This window comes from Mastigoproctus giganteus, chromosome 2, assembly GCF_048544385.1.
Source record: "Mastigoproctus giganteus isolate SK-2022 chromosome 2, ASM4854438v1, whole genome shotgun sequence".
Lineage (NCBI taxonomy): Eukaryota > Metazoa > Arthropoda > Arachnida > Uropygi > Thelyphonidae > Mastigoproctus > Mastigoproctus giganteus.
In genome coordinates this window covers 191,791,915-191,807,129 of record NC_143576.1, presented here as the reverse complement: position 1 = coordinate 191,807,129, position 15,215 = coordinate 191,791,915, and the positions used below count along the sequence as shown (strand labels likewise).

The window sequence follows — 15,215 nt, the reverse complement described above, 5'->3', positions numbered from 1 at the left end:
TGTTTATCTTGGACTCCCATCATTCCAGGGTCTTGGCAGGAGAGATGATTACTGTCTGGTAGACAGAGGTTTTTCGCAGGAGTAATAGGACTTTCGCTTCGTAGTTGGAATGGTTCAAAACAACTGTTCGATGCCCTTTGTCTGCCGGAAGGACAACAATGGAAGTATTCTGTTTCAATGTGGTGAGAGCAGAGATTTGTCAGCAGCTGAGATTAGAGATGACAGGGCAAGCATGATGTAAAATCGCTACAGTTTTTAGGCAAATCATATTCACTACCTCTTCAGGGATGCGTGTCAATGACACTCAACACCCAAGGCGATCTCAGTGATAGATGGCCTGCGGAGAAGAATGTCAAACTTCATTCCCAGGGTGAGTAAATCCAATTGCCCTACAGATAAGTGCTTATCACTCAAATTTAGTATAAACTGTGAACAGTCTATTATAGTGGCTCTATGTTGGTAATGGGAGTTGTTGGACTCACGGACTAAATTTGCAAACTTACGTTGTTGCCGGATACGATAACACTCATACCCTCTGACGGCCTGGGAGCACAAGGTCTGGATAATATGATGACTATTGATATTTTTATTTTATTAATCATGCACACTTAAATTTTCAAAAATAGTTTGATAAAAAGTTTACAAATGTTATTATAAGCTGTGAAATATTTCTGGAGTAGATAAAAATAAATGTCATATGTTTTTTCTACTCCTCTTCCCCTTTCCATAGGGAGGAAAAATAGCAGCAAACACTGCAAACCCATTTTGGATGATGAAGAACTATCGTACTGGAATTCCAGATTCAAAATTCCAGAAAATAGTGTTCCTTCCCTACCTTCTTGTTCTTCAATATTTTTGTCAGTGCAGAAAGGTGATGCATTTGAAGTGAGTAAGGAATTTGATAATCTTTTTAATTTACACTTAATTACTTCAAAATGTTCTATTATCTCACAGTTTCCTTTTTTTTTTGTTTAGAAATTTTAAACAGTTTAATGTTTTATTTGAGAGGAGGATAGAAGAAGTAGCATGGTAATGACTATAAGGAAAAGAAAAAGAAATTGGATTGAATGTGTACTAAGTAGAGAGAGTTTGTTGGGAGTGGGATTGAAGGGAAAGAGACTGAAAGAAAGGAGAGTTGAAATTTGTGCAGTTTGATAGAGGCTATTAAATTACGCAGGTTAGCATTAGTAGAGGCATTTGATGCAAGAAAGCAAGCTTATGCAGCATCAGCCAAAAAAACCACTTCCACTTCACCACTCTGTTCGTTCAAAATACCTGTCCAACTGAGCCTTAAACTTATTTAGGCTATCAACTTCCACGACAAGGGATGGACGTCTGTTCCACCAACCAACCAACCACCCGCTGGCTAAAGGCAAATTTCCGCACGTCTATCCTACATCTGTCTTTCCTCAATTTGAATTTATGCCCTCTCAGGTGATTATTCTGAGCGAGAGGAAGAATCCCATCAGCATTGAGCATGCTCAAACCATTCAAGGCCTTATACACCTCTATCAGATCACCTCGCTGGTGCCTAGTCTCCAGACACTGTAATTTGCAAAACTTAAGCCTTTCTTCGTAAGAGCACCCCTTTGTTCCATTCACTAATCTTGTTGCCCTTCTCTGTACCCGTTCCAGCATCTCTACATCCTTCTTGAAATGAGGGATGTAGAGATGCTGGAACGAGTACAGAGAAGGGCAACAAGATTAGGTTGAGGGAGAAAGGTATAGATACAGAGAGGGATGTAGGTGTGAAGTTCTGGCTGTTGTAGATCTGCTATGTGGCAGAGAACTTATGATGAGTGTAGTGCTCATGAATATTTTTATTACTTTTCTTTTTCTTGGTTAATATTATTCTAAATGTAAAATATCAAATTCATAATTCTTTTTTTTAATCAAAAACGGAAGTGATCATGCATGCCATGTTTTAACCTCACCAAAAAAAAAAAAGAAAAAAAAACACACAGTTCACTCATTTGTACCCTCCAAGAATTTGTCCAGTTTTGTCCTCAACAAGTCATGTTGAGAGAAATGAATCATAATTTGCTTGCTGGTTCAGTGTGGTTGGCAGATCGACTGTCATCTGCCTTTTTTATCAGCCAGGAGCTTTGAACCCCAGTCTACTCAAAGAGCATGGGCTATTGCACTTGTGCTCCTGACCACGGGCTAAGAAGTGGCATCTGAAGTTTAACCTTGACAAATGCAAGGTACTGCATATGGGTAGAAGTAACCCCATAGAAACGTACCAACTGTGTGGTACTACACTTAAGGTGGTAGAAAATTAAAAAGACCTGGGAGTAATTGTGCAGTCAGATATGAAGTTTTCTGAGCAATGCAGACAGGCTGCCAGGGCAGGTCATAGGGTTTTGTCAATGATATATAGGAATTTTGCTAGCAGGGAAAAGGAGGTGATTGTCCCTCTGTATAAGGCAATGGTCAGGCCACGCCTTGAGTACTGCGTACAGGTCTGGAGGCCTCATTTTAGGGAGGATGTAGATTTACTTGTACAGAGAAGGGCAACAAGATTGGTGAGGGGAATGAAGGGATCCTCTTACCAAGAGAGGCTGAAGTTCTGCAAATTGCAGGGCTAGAGACTAGGCACCTGTGCGGTGATCTGATTGAGGTGTATAAGGCCTTGAATGGGTTGAGCACGCTGAATTCTGATGGGATCCTTCCACTTGTTCAGATTACGAACCTAAGGGGGCATAAATTCAAATTAAGAAAGGACAGATGTAGAATAGATGTGCGGAAATTTGACTTTAGCCAGCGGGTGGTTAATTGCTGGAACAAACTTCCATCTGTTGTTGTGGAAGTTGATAGGTTGAATATATTTAAGGAGGAACTGGACAGGCATTTGGAGGGAATGGTGTGATTTTTTTTTTTTTTTTTTTTTGGGCTGATGCTGCATAAGCTCATACACTTGCTTTCTTGCATCACATGCCACTACTACCACCACCACTTGGCTATGGAGGCCTATCATAATATATATAGTAAATACTTTTTTATTTATTTATTTTTTTTTAAGAATAATAACTCATCTGTTTACTTGGTAAGTGGCCTTAATACCAAGATATACATTACATTACATACATTGCTTTCTGAAGATACACATTAGTTTTTAGTTTGATATCAAGTTCTCTCCTGTTCTGTTTTATCAGTAGCTTTTAGTAATACGAGTGGTACACTAGAGCCCAGAAAGGAAAATCATCTTTCTGTTTTTTCAGTTTTTCGTATTAATCACTAACTTAACTTTCCCCAGGTTCTTGGTCACTGGTTGGCATCACCCCTGTCTCCACATGGGGGGGGGGGGCTGGAAACCTGGGCAGAAGATTCAACTCCCAAGGCCAAAGGAGATAAAATGGACTGCTGTGTCTTTAGAGCTGATAAGTTCTTGGCCAGAGACATGTGAAACTGATCATGATACCTCTCAAGACAAGAGGTTAAAAACAAGTTCCTCAGTACCAGAATTGCCAGCATTCCTCATTACAATCACTTTCAGATCAACCTCTGAGTACATTATCTCCCTCCCTAGAGCAAAAATGGTAAAGCAACTTGAATCTGGCAACCTTCTGATAGAGACCAATCAATCTACCTTTGGTGTTTGATTGATCTGTGTCAGAGCACCCTATAAAAGTTACTCCCCATGCCACTCTAAACACCTCCAATGGAATAATATCAGAATGGGACCTAGTAACTGTGTCAGAGGAAGAAATAGTCCAAGAGCTATATGAACAAAAAGTTATTCAAGCAAAGAGAATTATGACTTGAAAAGATGGCAGTCTTGTTTCAACAAGGAGCATTATTCTCACATTTAGCTGTCCTAATTTGCCAAATCAGTGAAAATAGGTTATCTCCATTGCCATGTCTGACCATATATTCCATACTTCAGGTGCTACAAGTGCCAGAAACACAGACATTCCCAAGCTGCATGTCATGGTGAAGCATTATGCCCTACTTGTGGATCCGAGGAACATAACCAAACTGATTGCACAGCAGCATCCCCTCACTGCCCAAATTGCAACAGCAGCCAGCTGGAATTCTTGAGAACATGCAAACTATGGAAGCAAGGGAAAAAAATTCCAGAAATACGAAGTCACATGCCCAGAGCAAGAAGATAGATAGTATCAAAGCATTCATTTACAGTCAGTTGGTATTCAAATGGAATTATCAGTTCCATTGGAATTCCATAACTGGGTACATTCCTTACTTTCCAATTCCAAACAACACAACACAACACAATAAACTTTTGAACAAGCCAGCAACACCCCATTACTAATATAGCTGATGCTACCCAAAGATGGCTAAATCAAAAATTCCAGAAACCACCAAATTAACAGTCATCACAGTCCAGTGAAATGGATATAGATAAGCCAAATGATGTGGTTTGAGCACTGCATGCAAATGATGATTTGGATTAGATATACACTTTCTTTCCTAAGAAAGATAAAATGAAAACTGATCGTCTGATTAAGTCTACTTCTAAAAACTGTCAGATCCAACATTCACTCATAAAATCGAATAATTGAAAGAATCCTTCAATCAAATTGTAGAGGCTTTCACAGTGCAACTGATGACCTACATGATGTTATCAATTAGTATTCTTCAACGGGCATATGCTTGTAAGAAACCTAAATTCACAAACCTCTCCTGTCATTAAAAATTATACAGTCTTCAGATGAGGAATGCTGTCCAGAAGGGCTGCATAACCCCATCAACCTCCTTCGTGATGGGGATAGGGGGCTTGTAATTGTTCCCCTTGAATGAGGAATTCCCAGTAAGCATGAGTCACGAGTCATTGTTTACATCCCTGCCCCTTGTAGACACCATCGAGTCAAATGCTGAGTCATCAGCCAGATGATGGCAATTCTTGCTGGAAATAATGTTCCATCCAGACACATTCCTCTCCAAACTTTTCTAGAAGTAATGGTTGTGCAAATAGATCAACTGCCACCCCCCCTCCCCACTTGGGGATTTCAATGTCCATTGTCTGCTAGGGAGATCTACTTCTATTGACCAAAGAGATAAGCCTCTTTGTTCAATATAAATAGAATCCCTGCTTGATGCCTACGACCTTACCCTGTTGAACACTGGTAAACCTACCCATATTCATTTATCTAATGGATCTACGACTGCCAGCTTTTAATTCTGTTCTCCTGCCCTATTCTAACCTGGAGTGAATAATACTCAATGATCCATTAAACAGTGACAACCTGCCGATCCTCTGTAAGCTGTAAACTTGAAACAAATCTTGTCCTGCACAATGCTGCACTTGGAAATATCACATGGTTGATTGGAATGAATATGCCACCCACATGCAGTTTTACAATTATTTAGTCCATCCACAGCCCATAGATGATATTGCCAAATATATTACCACTCAGATTTTAGCTGCTACTACTGTAATACCAATGTTTTCAGCAGGAAAACATAAATAAACACAATAATCCTTGGTGGAATTGGGTGTGAATGCACATACTAAATGGGGGTGGGGTGGGGATTAGAGCATGGAACAAGTTTCACTAACACCCTACAACTAGCAATCTCATTAACTCTAAACGACTTAAAGTCATAGCCCAGAAAGTATAAAGAAATACCAAGAAAGACTCCTGGATCAGTTTTACATTAACAATTTACAACAATGTGGACACAAGACATGATTATAAATCCAAACACTTACCAGCAAATGTGCAGTCATCAGCCTTGATACTAAACTAAGTAATGAATGCTTTAGCCAAATCATTTGCTAGTATATCTCTGCCATAACTGCTTACAACTAACTCTTTAAACATGCATATACAGAACAACAAAATAAATTTCTCTACTATGGTACCACTTCCATATAACCAGCTATTTACATCAGTAGAACTCCAATAATCTCTGAAAAGAACATCACATAGTGGTACTGGCCCAGATGGGGTCTACTAAATAATGTTAAAACAACTAAATAGCAAAACAAAAAGTGCATTGTTAAAATTCTATTATTAAATCCTTTTAGAAAATTCTTACATCAACCCTTGGTGAAATTCTGTTGGTAGCCTTTGCACATAACTACAGGCCAATTTCACTTACCAGCTGTTTAGTTAAAATGGTTCACAGACAACTCACTTGGTTCCCGGAAACTAAAAATTTATTAAACAGTAATCAATTTGGGTTTTGGAAGAATCGTCTACTTTAGACATAATGATCAAAACAGAAACAAACATTTGCAGTGATTTCATAAAGAGACAACATGTGGTAATGGGAAAGCTCGATATTGAAAAAAACCTTCAATATGATCTAGTAATATGGTATCCTTCAGGAGCTACGTTCTTTTGGATTGAGAGGTCAGTTATCCAGATTTCACAAATCTGGATAACTGACCTCCCAGTATATTCCAAATACAGTTAAGTCGTATATGTATGCAGATGATCTTATTATCTCTTGTCAGTTGCAAACTATGAATATCATTGAAAGGCATCTTCAGCTTTCTGTAGCCAAAATAGAATCTTGGGTTTTATGAACAGAAATCTACTGCCATCCACTTCTGCGAAAAAAAAAAAAAAAAAACACTAACTACACCTGATCCAGAAATATATTTAAAAAACAATCTGATTCCTCTTGCCAACAACTTTGATTATTCATAATAATAAGCTTAATTTTTCTGCTCATATAAGCTGTCGCCACTGTGTCCTGGCATACTGATAGAAGCTCCTGTTACACCTCTTTAATTCGATCCCTCTTGGATTGTGGATCACCAATCTGTGTTTCTGCTAGGAAAATTACTTTATTTCAGTTGAAATAAAGTAATTTTCAGCATAGTGCTTTTAGGATAGTTGTGGGGCTTTCAGAATACCTCCTATGGTGGACAGCCTATATATTGAGGCAAGTGAATTCCACTATTCATCTCAGGAGAAAAATCCTACTCTGTAACTATGTGGCTAAAATTAGAGGTATTCCATCTCTTTCCAGGTGGGTGTGCTTATTTGATCCTCAACTTGCCATGCAGGACTTTGATTGGTAGAACTTATGTACAGTTGGAACACTGATCTTTAGCATATCCTCTAAGATCTTGATGCATGACCATCCTTCACCTTATTTTCACCTTCTTGCATTGATTTTTTCCCAACAACGAAGAAAATGCCCCTTATCACACTACAACTTTAGCCTTACATTTAGCACATAGATTGGCAAACTCAAAATAACTGCCTGTGTATAACCGTTGCCTCTAAGATGCAGCAGCAGTTGTTGCAGCACTTTTCCACCTTATCAGTAACCCCTGGCTTGTAGCCGTGAAGGGAGTTGTATACAGCAATGTGCTTTCTGTATATAATAAAGAGTTCTTCTTCAATGTCTCTTCCCAAAGAATACAGGATTTATACTACAGAATTGTATGCAATAAAACTGCTTCATGACAACATAAATAATTGCCACATCAAACAATCTATAATATATATATAGCCTCCTTAAATGCAGTTACTGCCATTCAGCAAATTTTTTCTTCCTCTCATTCTATCCTGAAGCAGATCTAATCTAGGTTATTTCACATCTGAACATGCAACCAACTGGTCACCTTTCGCTGGATATCAGCTTATGTTTGCATCCCATAGACTAAATGTGTGGATTGTGCTGCTAAGTAACCTGACTTTGGGCTACCCAGTCATCTGAAAATGCACTACTCAGATTATAAGAGTGTTATTAAAAATAGCATGCAAGAATCACTGGTACCAATTGTGTCAAAGTCAAAGCAATAAGAAACTTTTGCAGATAAAAAAATAAATCACAGTTGTTGTCATCTAGTTTTAGGAGAAACAGAAGTGATTCTGGTGGCACTCTGTATCATTTTTCCAGTCTCAGCTGACAATCAAACAAATCCATTCAAATTTCCTCAACACTTAGATATCCAGAAATGCAGTTTTAACTTTCTCTATCCAGCTTGCAAGAACTGTTAACCTTGTCACCTATTCTTAATAATTCTTAATAATTATCACATATTCTTAATAATAATAAATCTTGATTAACTGTTTTACTACTCATGAGATATATAAATTTATATAATAATAATATCTAAGCTGAATAATATTGAACGACTAGTTTCAACTAATACATGAACAGGCCCAGGAATCCCTTGTGCCAACAAACCTCCAACAGAAGAGCAACAACTATGCAGTTTTTAAGTGCATATGGTCCAAAATATTTTTTTAATTTCATAGGTTGAATTAAAGTAGTTTTAAAGAGCTCCCTAGCCATGAGAGGAGTTAAGAATATTCACTACTTATATCCACTGATTTTACTCTGATCTTCTGCTATCTATTGATAGTCTGGAGGCCTCATTTTAGGAAGGATGTAGGGCTGCTGGAATGAGACTGGTAAATGGAACAAAAGATTGCTCTTACAAAGAGAAAGGCTTAAGTTCTGTAAATTGCAGTTTCTGGAGTCTAGGCACCTGCGAGGTGGTCTGATTGAGGTATATATAATAAGGCTTTAAATGGTTTGAGCAGATTCAATGTGGATGAGATTCTTTCTCTTGCCCAGATTAATTGCCTAAGGAGACATAAATTCAAATTGAGGAAAGACAGTTGTAGAATAGATGTGTGGAAATTTGCTTTTAGCTAGCAGATGGTTGATTGCTGGAATAAACTTCCATCTGTTGTATTGTTGTAGAAGTTGACAGCTTAAATAAATTCAAGGCAGAACTAGACAAACATTTGAGTGAATGGATCTGTGAAATGGGAAGGGGTTTTTTTTTTTTTTTTGGCTGATGCTGCATAAGCTTGCTTTCTTGCATCATATGCCTCTACTAATTCTGTTCTGAAAACTTGTACAAAAAAACACAGTAGCTTTAAATTTATTTTGTTAGTTTGAAGATTGAATTTTAGAAATCTGTGATCTCACTGGAGAGTAGTGATGGAATGGAGTTCAGTTAAACATTCACGTTTGTTAAATTTCTAATTTTTGTTCATGTAAAAAAAATTGCAGCTTATCCTGTTATCACAATAAACTTAAAAAATAAATTTTTATTGTTTTGTGTACAAACTGCTTACGTTTCACCTGTTTTATTTAACTTTATTTCAGTTTCTAGTAATTTTTATTTATATATATATATATATATATATATTTTTTTTTTTTTTTTCCTCCCCCAGAAAATATCAAGGAAACCTTCATCTGAAAACCATTTATCAATATCTGATTGGATCCCGTGGCAGAGCTCTTTGCAGCAAACATATATAGTATCACATTCAAAGAAGACTAGAACTCTAGTACAGATTTTTGACTTTATAAATCTTTGCAAGAGAGAAGGCCAAAATGTTAATGATACTGTGAAGTTTGGGATATCATCTCATTTATTGATGGAAGATGTACTTCTGGAAAATGAATCCAACCAGAAAGAAATCAGTGCATGTATGTCAATTAACTCACTGAAGAATATCCACAATGGAACTTCAGTAAAGTCCAAATATAGAAATAAAACTGCACTGCATCAAGTTAATCTTAAAATGTTTTGCAGTAAAGAAAATAAAAGTAACTTTGATGAGTATAAATATTTACATTTAAAAAATTTTAAAAATAAAAGAAAAGAAAAACATTTCAAGAAAAAGAAACGAGAGAACAGAAAGGAAGAAATTGTTCCATGTCTAGTTGAAATTAGCAGCGAAGATAGCAATGATTTTATTTCATCTAGGTTATGTCCAGCGTCCATTAATTCTTGTAATGAATCTGATTTTAGGATTGAAAATTTCCAGCAGAAAGAAGCGCTGAGCAAAAGTGGAACAAATGTTTTTAGTAATAAATTGAAAGACTCCGACACACACAGTACTTTTTTTGATGATTCCAATGTTAATAAACTTTCTGAAGAATTAGCACATCCAGAAAGTTATGTCACTCCTTTTTTCAATCATCTCGCCTGCAAGGTACCAAACATAAAATCTCCACCTCTGTTAGATGCATCTATATTTCCTGCCAATAAAATGTGCCTCTCACCAGTAAATGTAATGCATATAGTTAATGCAAATGATAATATTTTATGTAATTTATTAGATCTAGATTTTGTGGATAATAAAGTGAAAATGATTGAAGAAATTGATAGCAAAAGGGAAGTTAAACTACCAGAAATGAGTGCATTAACTGAAACCGAAAGCATAAATGATAATGCATTGCTGCTTGAACCTGAAATTATACCAGGACCTATGTGGGACTTAGGCTCTGAATTTATTGATACTCCATTTCTAACAAAAAAAGCAGCAGTATCATCTTCAACACCAAAAGGCATGTTAAAGAGAGATGAACAATCCGGTGAAGAGTGTATAATAAATTCATCTCTGAAGAATATGACTAATAAAACAGAGCAGCACAACTTGACTTGCCAGTTTGGCCTAATGTTTGATCTTGATATATCAGATCCTCAGCAGAAAAAAGACTATAAATCTCAGTTTACAATGACTCAGCTAACAGATATGATTGATAATTCTTTAATAGCAAGCATAAATCATGAAAAAAAATCATTGAAGTCATTATGCTCTAATGAGAATAAATTGACTCAAAATACAAATAAACAGATTCCTGCTGCTTGGGAAACTAAAAAACCTGTGCTTGAAACATCAGATAATTGTCCTAAACTTTTAAGACACCGTAGTCATATAATCACTTCAAATGTAAAAAAAAGTCCATTGCATTTATCTGGATTAAAAAATAATTCTTATTCTGAAATGGCTTGTACATCACCAATATTTTCTTCAGCCCAAGAAGAGTGTGCACATTTTGATCTTATGTTTGATTGTGAATCCAGTGATTTATTTGAAAACATTAAATCATTGCCAAGTCAGCAGAATGTTGATTGTTTATCAGTGGTAAAAACCAATTTCAATTGTAAATCTTTTTGTGCTGTAAATGAGCCATTTAGTGATATTCAGAATATTTCATTTTCTCATGGAAAGAAGAGTGAACAGTCAGATATCCCAGTTTCCAAAAGTAGTATACCCCAGCCAAAATCTTTAAAGAATAAAGATAATTCTGTAAATTGCATCATTTCAGCTTCTTATGACAGTGAAATTGGTAAGTTTGTGTTTTTTTTGTATGATTTGAAATAAAAAGTTTTACTTTTTCCCCTTACTATTTCCTCTTTGTCTTGCATCAGACCTGTATGGTGCCTCCATAGCCAGGTGGGCAGGAGCAGCAGTGCATAGCACACGCTTCTTGATTAGACCAGGGTTTGAGCCCATGACCACCAAATACGGAGGATGCAGAAAGGTCAGGGAATGACCACCGCATATCCCCGGAGCAATATGGCCTTAGTTGCTAATGCTCCTAAAAACCAAGTAACAACAACAGCATCAGACCTGTATCTTTGTTCACATTCTCTTTAATGTTAAATCATAATTTCATTCACTGAGTCAATCAAAACAGCTGCATGAATTTAAGATGCATATACTTTTTTATGAAGTGAATGTACTGGAATGATTTTGTTGTTAATTAGCACAGTAGACTTAGGATAATGCCACAGCCAGTATTAACTGCAACCATTTTTGAAAAAAATAAAGGGCTAAAGCCTAGAATGATGCATTTATAGCAAAAACATATTATTCTACTGACAGTATGGTATAAGTGGCTGACCACTTCCTGTAACAATTTGTTGAGAGGCATTATCTGTTGCTTTTGAAAATTAGGAAAGTTGGGTCTTCTTTGGTGAGAAGGCAGCAGTTTTGTCACATGTTTGCTGCCAGAGGCCAACTTCGTTCAGATTATGCTGCTAGAATCTCCTCTGAAGACTTTCTATATGTGTAGCAAGCTTATCATTTATTTGGTTCTGTCACTCTAGTTGCTTTTTTGACTCTTAGGTTTTCTGACAAGGCAGAGTCTGCAACTTTATTTTTTCTGATTTTTATGGCATGGACACCATTTTCAAGTTAATAATAGTTAAAAAGTAAATTGTTTTCTTTTTATTTCACCTTTTAATTCTTTAGAACCCATAATCCTGCTGACGAGGATAGTGGGAGCCAGATGTGTTCAATGCCGCTAAGTGGATTTTTCTTATTTATTGATTTGAAATTATTGTTTTTCTAAAACTTTTGATTTAAATTTAGTAGTATAGCATTATTTTGTGATTTTCTGATTAATCTGGTGTATTTATTCTTTACTCGGCCTTGTAATTGCATAAAAGTATCGGTAAGGGTATCAAATCCACGTGTTACAAGTTGCAGCTCCGCTGAACGAGAAGTTTTTAAGCCGTATTTAGCCGCTTTATTGACCATTTTTTACATCAAATTATTTTCTATAAGTAGCTTATAGACCTAGTCAGGATCGTTAGTTTATTCTGAATTGAGACAGCGAGATTTGGAAGTTAATTAATACTTAACTGTCTGTAGATTTACCGTTCGTAACTTGCCGCCTTTGTTATATGATAACTTATATCCCAAACGAGATAGCGTTAGTATAGTATAGTATGATATTGTCAATTAATCAGTAAAATCTATTAAACTTGTTAAACTTCGTTGCCAATTAAATTGTACTTTTAACTAAATATATTTAACGACTTAGATTACAAACGTAACATAATTAATTAATACATAACTTGATACGGAAGTTATATAAAGGGAACTCGTAGATAATTAATACTTGATACTGAAAAATATTTATACCATTATAACTGTGTTGGGATACAAGTTTAGGGTTATAATTTTGTACTGAAATTGAAATTTTATTGAAATTAAATCAAAACCATGACTCAGACCAGAGCAGCAAAGCAAAAGGCTCAAGCTAATGGGAGTGCTGTGGCTCAGAGGAGAACTGAGGGGGCAATTACCCTTTGAATCACAGCCTTTTAAAATGCACTGCTTGCATGATGTTTGTGGAGCATTCAGGAACGAGACATGATATTGCCATGGGGGGGGGATGTCTTTGTGTGTGCACAATGCAAGGAGTGTAACGAAATCAGGCAACAACTCAGCGTTGTTATGGGCCTATATGAGAGCTTGAAGGACAGGGTGGATGCCCCCTAAGGAACTAAATTGAAGGGCCCATTAAGCTCTCAGCTGCCCACATCAACGCCAGAGCTTGCACTTGGTCATCATGTAACACAGCGGTAACCCCCAAGGCAGAATGCGCTGGTCCCACAGGAACTAGTAGTTGTTGGTGACTATTGTCAGGGAAACTGGGAACATGCTTTGTAAAAAGGATAGGTGGAACAGGACTAGGGTATGTCTGCCAGATGCAAAGGTTGATGACGTTGTAGAGCGGATATCATCTTTTAAGGGCGTAAAAGGTGATATAGTTGTACACGTTGGCACTAATGATATCAAGAATAGTCTATAAAACAGCAAAATATTTCAACAACTCATCCGTACCCAAGGGGCTCAAAATTCTTCAACTAGTACATGAATACTCTCAAACCAATTGTTAGACTTTCTTATTAACCGTATCCCCGTCCTTTGGGATACGTACCAGCCCCAACTGGTTTCAGCAAGTTAATTCTATAATTTTTACTCTAATTACAGAGCTGAAACTCGCTATAGTTGGAGCCAGAACTGTTTTCTTGAATTTTCTCACTTAAATTTTCAAAACCTTCTATTGAATTTCACGCAAATGACAAAAATGTGACATCAAGTATGCATTTTTTTAGGCCTTTTCAATTAATTTTTTTACCCTCGCCCTAACCAGCCTAGAGCTTATGAAACCCGACACTTGATTCGTTTGTTGATGTAAAGCGCGCGAATTTCTTTTTACGGAGAGGAGCAGTTCTGATAAAAACTCCGCCTGAATACGAGCGAAGCATGGGAAGTATATATCATGTCACCCGTACAGCTACATCGAGACGGGAAGGGAGAAGTGTGAATAAACAAAAGACAAACGGGAGCTACTGTGAGTTGACATAAGAAGCAATAAAGCGATACAGTAGCAATAACAGTTTATGGAAGGTGAACAGATCGTATATCCTATCTTCAACGTGTATTGCTCCTACGAACAGAAGATCAAGGAAATTCATCTGTTGGAAACGGGAAAAACTGGTGTAAAACTGATAACACTGCAATGCGCATTTGATAAAAAAAAAAAAAAGTTTGCTTTATTGTAATTGTTTTTAGTAAACAATATCGGAACAGCAGTTTCTTGGGTTTGATCTTCTAACCAAATTTCGAGAAAATATTTCTATTTATAGCTGCGTTATAAACTTCGAAACTGGTGCATCAAAAGCAAAAAAAAAAAAAAAAAATCATCCGCTATGAGTATTTGTAACAATACAAAGCTAACAGATTATGACTAACGGCTGCTCAAAAAGTATCGTTAGAAAATATTTGCTTGTTACGCTTTGATGTCATCGTAAAGGGAGAAATTCTGTTTTAGTTCAGAAGCCGAATAAATTCACTATCCATGGTCATAATGCTGTTCTGAGCTGCAATAAACAGATAAACTCCGCTGACAAATAGACTTACTCCCCATCACTTTTATTGTTTTACTGTGATTTTTGGCAGATGAGTCGGTGACTGCTAAATGCAGTGCGGTTTCTTGTATTCTCTCTCTCTCCTCTCTCTCTATTTTGGGATCTCTGACCGTGTGGTCATCCCGGAGTATAAACAGAAAATTTGTTTGTCGGAATGCTGCCCACCAATTATCAACTCTTTTACCGACCTTCTAATGTATGTTGTGTTCAAATAATCCACTTTGCGAAATTCGAAAGTGCTACATCAATTAGGAGCAAAAACAGTTTCCCCCAACATAATGAATTACTTTAAAGGTATAATAATGATTTTACTGACTGGAAGAAAGTGTCCACAATAAAACAATTGTACAAGGCGAAAACATGCGGTCACTCAAAGGATAAGCAATACAGCGATGTTTGAAATTTATAATGCAGTTCACTAGCTAATGTTTCCAGAGGAATTATTCTGGATTTTTTATCAAATGAGCGGCAGACCAAAATCAGACTAATTAGTACTTCCGCATCCTAGGATGAACTGACTAATTAGAACTCCAGCATCTGTGATGAAACGTCATGCACACCGATATCGTTTGCTACAGCAATAATGTAAAGAAACGAAGCAAAATATTGTAACAGAGCTATAAAGCAAAATAATGTTAGAAAGTAAAAATGCAAAATATTGTTCTCTAAAACAATTGCAGTTTCGCCATCCTAGGATGAAGCTGACTTAGAGCTGCAATGCTATTTTTTTTATTATTATTATTTTTTTTTTTTGTGTGTTTTTGTATGGGCGGCTCCTAGAACAAAAGTTCATCTCCACCTCTTTACTCTG

General features: G+C 36.6%; 1 protein-coding gene across 1 annotated transcript in view; it reads left to right on the top strand.

Moving 5' to 3' along the window:
• The first annotated feature begins 9,941 nt into the window (after positions 1–9,941).
• Positions 9,942–15,215, top strand: part of LOC150089864 (uncharacterized) — a 32,726-nt gene continuing 27,452 nt past the window's right edge. The window contains exon 1 of the mRNA XM_090390114.1: positions 9,942–11,025. Coding sequence (XP_090246240.1) covers positions 9,942–11,025 — 1,084 coding nt within the window. The remainder of the gene's footprint in view (positions 11,026–15,215) is intronic.